Source organism: Peromyscus eremicus, chromosome 4, assembly GCF_949786415.1.
Source record: "Peromyscus eremicus chromosome 4, PerEre_H2_v1, whole genome shotgun sequence".
Lineage (NCBI taxonomy): Eukaryota > Metazoa > Chordata > Mammalia > Rodentia > Cricetidae > Peromyscus > Peromyscus eremicus.
This window is the reverse complement of record NC_081419.1, coordinates 6327652-6333739: the sequence shown is the minus strand read 5'-3', so window position 1 is coordinate 6333739 and position 6088 is coordinate 6327652. Positions and strand designations below refer to the sequence as shown.

At 55.4% G+C, this 6088-nt stretch overlaps 1 protein-coding gene across 3 annotated transcripts; it reads left to right on the top strand.

Moving 5' to 3' along the window:
- The first annotated feature begins 450 nt into the window (after nucleotides 1-450).
- Nucleotides 451-6062, top strand: Uck1 (uridine-cytidine kinase 1). 3 transcript variants are annotated; one of them, XM_059260050.1, is made up of 8 exons: nucleotides 456-644; nucleotides 803-962; nucleotides 1872-1968; nucleotides 2098-2240; nucleotides 2329-2423; nucleotides 4357-4405; nucleotides 4806-4998; nucleotides 5439-6062. In XM_059260050.1, exons 1-7 carry the CDS (start codon nucleotides 537-539, stop codon nucleotides 4985-4987), a joined length of 834 nt encoding a protein of 277 aa, XP_059116033.1. In that variant the 5' UTR covers nucleotides 456-536; the 3' UTR covers nucleotides 4988-4998; nucleotides 5439-6062. The 3 variants fall into 3 exon arrangements, with proteins under 3 accessions (XP_059116035.1, XP_059116033.1, XP_059116034.1); XM_059260052.1 differs by lacking the exon at nucleotides 5439-6062 and having other exon boundaries at nucleotides 451-644; nucleotides 4806-5413; XM_059260051.1 differs by lacking the exons at nucleotides 4357-4405; nucleotides 4806-4998; nucleotides 5439-6062 and adding an exon at nucleotides 4065-4338.
- The last annotated feature ends 26 nt before the right edge of the window (nucleotides 6063-6088 follow it).

The window sequence follows — 6088 nt, the reverse complement described above, 5'->3', positions numbered from 1 at the left end:
CTGGCGAGCCAAGCAGGGAAGGCCCTAGGTATATGGGTGACAGGATCCTGGCTGTGCTGGGAAAATGGGGGTGGTTACAGGTGTGTGGGCTGGAGATTGTGGCCTGGCCCAGCAGTTAAAACTTGAGCCAGGCAGTGGTGGTGCATGCCTTTTATCCCAGCATTTGGGAGGCAGAGGCATACAGATCTCTGTGAGTTCGAGGCCAGCCTGGTCTACAGAGTGAATTCCGGGACAGCCAGGGCTGCACAGAGAAACCCTGTCTCGAAAAACCAACCAACCAACCAACCAACGCCTCTCCCTGCCCCCCCAAAAAACCTTGAGAGAGTACGCGTCGCGGGGGTGGAGCCCCATCCAGGCCCCGCCTCCAGGTACCGGGGTCACTCTGGAGTCACCTAGGCGCTTCCAGGCCTTCGCCCGGAGTGCCCCGCCCCCTGCGCGCATGCGTGCTGGTTCCCGGAAGCGATGCGCACGGCGTTTGCCCCTGCGTCCCGGCGGGAGCAGGCAGAGTCAGTGGATGTAGGGCAGGGGAGCCCGACATGGCTACGGCGGGAGGCGGCGGCTGCGAGAGCGCCGCGCCCGAGGCCGATCGTCCCCAGCCGCGGCCGTTCCTCATCGGCGTGAGCGGCGGCACCGCTAGCGGCAAGGTGAGTGGCCCGGGCCTCGCGGAGGGACTGACGGGCCGCGGGTTGGGGCGCCATTGCCTCCCGCCCGGCCGTGTCACCTGTTGCTAGCAGCCAAGGGGCCGCCCCCGGGGCCTGGTGGGTCACTGCACAAGCCCACTTCCGGCACTTTCTGTCCCCAGTCAACAGTGTGCGAGAAGATCATGGAGCTGCTGGGACAGAACGAAGTGGACCGCCGGCAGCGCAAGTTGGTCATCCTGAGCCAGGACTGCTTCTATAAGGTTCTGACGGCCGAGCAGAAGGCCAAGGCCTTGAAGGGACAGTACAATTTCGACCACCCAGGTACATGCAGACAGCCTGCCTGGAGAGGTGGGGTGCAGGGTGGACTGCTACGTCGTGGGCTCTACAGCGATCGCAGACTGCCAGACAGATCCAGGGGTGCGTGTGGATGCAGACTGCTGGACCAGGGCTGTAGGAGGTGACTGGGATGCAGGCTGACAGATCAGGGGCTCTCGGAGCTGTTTGCTGGGTGCAGACTGCCGTGGGAGGCTGTACAGGAGTGTGTATGTAGGATGCAGAGTTACCAAGGCTGTACAGGGGGAACTGCTGATACCAACTGCCGAGGTGGGGATTGTATTGGAAGGCAGAAGCAGAGAGGCTTCTTGAAGCCTTTACCCACTAGGTTAGGAGGATTTGCTAAGTGCTGTGGGCCTGGAGCATTCAAGACTGTCTAGTTCACTTGGAAGGAGGTAGCAGAGGTGTCTTCAGGATCACTTCTGGATGTGTTGACATCACCTCCCTGCACCTTGCTGCTAAGGGGTTCTTTGCACACCCTACTGCCTTGGTGACCTATGGATTCCCCAACTGTCTAGGGGCAGTCTTCAGAGAGGCCGGTAGTAGAAGCAAAGGCTTACCTGGTGCCCAGGCCTTGGAGCTGTTTCCTGGTCCAGAGGGTGCCTAGAAAGTTTCAGCTTTTCTAGGGACACAAGGTCAGAGAACAACACTTTTAACTGGCTCTTCCCAGACACAGAGGAGCAGAGGCCCAAGTCATCTCTCTTCCCCCCAGTGCTAGCCAATCAGAAAGTCTTTGTCCCAGTTCCTGTTGGGACGATTTGATCCTTGATCCTGTGGTGTGTTGTGGGGTCTTGAGCAGCCCTGGCTCCCAGCCGTGCTGACTCCGGGCAGAGGCGGTTCTCTCCCGGCTGCTCCACCAGGGCAGCTGGGTAGACTGGCCTTTTGCTGTTTTTGTAGATGCTTTTGATAATGATCTGATGCACAAGACTCTGAAAAACATTGTCGAAGGCAAGACTGTCGAGGTCCCCACCTATGATTTTGTGACCCACTCAAGGTAAGCACGTAGTTCCCAGGAGGGCCAGTGAGAGGGCTGTCTACACACTGTCCGCTGGTGGATTCCACCCCAGTCTGTTTCTGTGGACAGTCAGGGCCCTTGTTACTAAAGTAAGCCTCTCCCTGGCAGGTTGTCAGAGACCACGGTGGTCTACCCAGCTGACGTGGTTCTGTTCGAGGGCATCTTGGTATTCTACACCCAGGAGATCCGGGACATGTTCCACCTGCGTCTCTTTGTAGACACAGACTCGGATGTTAGGCTGTCTCGAAGAGGTAAGGGCTTCTAGGTCCCTGACTGTGCTCGGGTGCTGCAGGAGTCCCAAGGAGGGCTTATGGTGGTGCCTTGCTCCTGTTGCTACAGTTCTCCGGGATGTGCACCGAGGGAGGGACCTGGAGCAGATTCTGACCCAGTACACCACCTTTGTGAAGCCAGCCTTTGAGGAGTTCTGCCTGCCGGTACTGCTTTCATCCATTCAAAAATGAAAATGGGTCTCCGCTCTGCCCACCTCTCCCTGTCTGCACTGTTGGCCTATTTGCCTCAGGCTAGACCCTGGTGCACATGCATTGGCTGTTCCCCTCAAAGCCTGGCCTGTGTATCTTGCTCACTCCCCTTGGAGCTGCAGGGACTGTTCCCTGCCTGAAGTAGCTGTGGGGTGCTTTAACTGTCCTTTGGGCTGCTGTGATCAGATGCTAAGATCCCTGATGACTCATCTTGTATTTCTGGAGTTAGAGGTGAATTTGTGGCTTTACCCAATTCAGAGAGGGAGTCAGGTGGTGGGGAGCTGAGGATTGTAGCCCTGGCTGGCCCTGATCTCATGGCAGGCTTCTACATTTAGTTTCCTGAGTGCCGGGATTCTAAGTGTGAGCCATCATGCTGTGTCAAATTGAAGTGTTTTAAAGAGAAGCTTATTAATAGTGTTTTGCCTCTTTAAAAAAATGTATTTGTGTGTGTGTGTGTGTGTGTTGTGCATGTGTGTGTTCAGGAGAGAGGAGCCAGGAGAGAGTGTGGGATCCCTGGAACTGGAGTTACAGGCGGTTGTGAGCTGCCTGATGTGGGTGCTGGGAACTGAACTGAGTCCTCTTGTAAGAGCACAATTGCTCTTAACTGCTGAGCATCTCTTCAGCTCCCAGTATTTTATCACTTGAAGGTGAAAATAAAAGCCAGGCATGGTTGTGCATTTTAATCCCAGAGCTCAGAGGCAGGAGGTCTCTACGTGTTCAAGGCCAGCTTGGTGTACATAGTACATTCCAGGCCAGATAGAGATAAATGGAGAGTCCCACCACATGCCCCAGAAATGGAGAGCCTGCCCGCGGCCCCAAAAGTAAAGGAAGCAGAACTATCAAGAACAGGATAAATAAGTTCCATTTGCTGCTACCAAAAGAGCCCCTTCTGGGTACTGGGATTACAGTGTACTACCACCCCTGGCTAAAAGAGTTTCTTCTTTAATACTCACGCTCTCTGAAGTTCCTGCAAAGTAGGAATGTGTGAAGTGCAGACCCTTGCAGTCTCAACTCTTGGGCTTTTTGCTGAGTAGGTGCTGAGCAGGCAGCGAAACCCTGAGGCCTGCATCTGACCAGCCTCCTGAGAAGCCTGCCACCTCCCTTCCCTGACCCATGTGCTGCTGACCTCCCCAGGGTTTCCTCCCCTCAAGCCAGCCAGCCCCTCAAAAGTGTTTCCCAGCCTGCTGGGGAAGGGGGGTGGGTTTCAGCCCCTCTTCACCTCACCAACGGTGCTGCCAGAGTGGGTCCCAGCCAAGGTCTGCTTTTCCCATTCATGGCAAGGGTCTCTACTACCTTCCGAAACCTATCTGCTGCAGGGGACAGGCCTCCTTGACCCAAACACACAGGCTGGCAGTATCAGCCTGGGTCAAGAGTGTGCCTCACCCTCTGGGCTTTGCCTGGTTCAGCCCTGTCCCCTCAGCCACATCTTTCCCTCTGCTTTCCTCAGAGGTGTCTGCTGGAGTCTCACTGGCATCAGAACAAATCGGTAGTGAGAGCATGCAGGGGCCAGGGGCCATGCTTGTCTCCACACCGTGCAGGGCCGGCTAAGAGGCCTGCGCTTGGCACATCTCTTGTCTGTCATACTTACTCTTATAGGTAGAGCATTTGCAGACTTCAGTCCCAATTTCAGAGGCCAGGAACTGTGGGAGGCGTCACACCTACCTAGGCCAGCAAGTAAGCTGTGACTAGGCAAACGGTGGGGGCGCCAATGTGCAAGTTCACTCCAGCTTAATCTTCTGCCGCACTGTTCAGACCCCATCTCACACTTGTATAAGGCTGTCTCCAACCTGCCGGTGCTACCAACACCCAGGCTTTCATCCCTTGTTCCTGAGTACCTTAAAGTCACCCTGGAGGAAACAGCCTCAGGAGACCCCTCTGTGTCTTTCAGACCAAGAAGTACGCTGATGTGATCATCCCTCGGGGGGTTGACAACATGGGTAAGCAACCCCCAGCCCTGTTCCCAAGCACACTGCCACCACTTGCCTTGGTTACCAAGGCTTCCCAAGTATGTGCATGGGGCCTGTCAACGTTCATCTGGGACATGGGGTCTGTGTACTTTCCAAACACCCAGAGCTGCTGGCCAGGGCCTGTCAGGCCACTGGGATGTGTCTTTGTCAGGCTGTCAACAACAGAAGCCAGGAGTTCTGCTGCACCTGTCCAGTTGTGTGCCTTCTGTCCGCTGAGACATCAGGCAGGCAGGCAGGTCGGGACTGCTGGGAGGCAGGAAGGCACAGTGGCTTTCCTGCATGCTGAGTGTTTTGCAGAGTACAGGAGTGAGGGCAGGCCGCAAGGGCTCCAGGAGTGAACGTGATGAGCATTTCCCATGTCTCATTGCAGTCGCCATCAACCTGATCGTCCAGCACATCCAGGACATTCTCAACGGTGACCTGTGCAAGCGGCACCGAGGAGGGCCCAATGGGCGCAACTACAAGAGGACCTTCCCTGAGCCCGGAGATCACCCTGGGGTGCTGGCCACGGGCAAGCGCTCACACTTGGAGTCCAGCAGCAGGCCCCACTGAGACCGGCATATGTAGGTTCCCCACAGACCCATGGTTAAGGGTCTGAGCCTGGGGACAACCACTTGCCCTTAAAAGCACAGTCAGGGGTTCCTCTCAGCGTGATCTAGGGTGGCAGCATTTAGGACCAAGGCCTTCCTTGCTTGGGAGGGCAGAATCATGCTGACAGAGCATTCCAGTGTCCTCTGCTTCCTCTCATTGGAGGAGGCCAACAGGTTTCTGGGTCACTGAGAAGTGTCCCAAACTGCAAAGAAAGCCCATGGTGCCGGCTTCCAGGGGTGCAGGACATACACTATGGGGCAACTGAGGAAACAGCCCGGCACTGGCTGGCCTTGCTGGCCTGGCGTTGATAGTGAACCACAGTGATGTGCTTCTCAGTATGATGTGGTTCATGTACATGTTGCAGAAGTAAAGTTTGAAGATACGTTATATGTCCTTATTTGTTTTGTGGCAGGCTGTTTGTGACCAATGAACCTAGTTTAACACCTCCAAGTGGTCTATCGTCCAGTCTAAGGAGCTCGAGGCAGGAAGGAACCCCAAGTCTGTCTACTCACGTGACCCTAAGCAGCATCACACTTGATGCAAGGAACTCCTGGGTATCCTGGGGCCTGGATTGTGGGATAAATGGAAGCAGGCCATCAGGTTTCCTATGGCTAAAATAGTGTCTTCGCAATTCTGCAGGGAGCCCAAGCCCCAGGGGCTGTCTGTACAAGCCACTTGGGTATAGTTCATGGTGAGCATGCCAGGGCAGGCTATCTCCAGGTAGGGGAGCACTAAGTGCAGAATAGTCACATGACCATGGTTGCCTAAAGCCAGCCAGTCTCCTGCACACCCAACCTGAGCTCATGGCTTCCCAAATGGTCCATTCTATGATGTTGTCAGGTTTGTCTCCCCTCCCACGGGATGGCCCAAAAGGAAGTGTCCTTTGCTATTGTCACAGGCTTTGGCGCAGACACTTCTCAATTGTTCTTGTTAAATACAACCGTGGTTCCCACTCATGACAGCAGCTGAGCTGTGTTGAGCTCGGGGGCTGGTTTCTGTTAGTGCTGTACTGGTTGTGTTGAACTGAAATCCCTCATTGGAGGAAGAATCAATAAATAACAC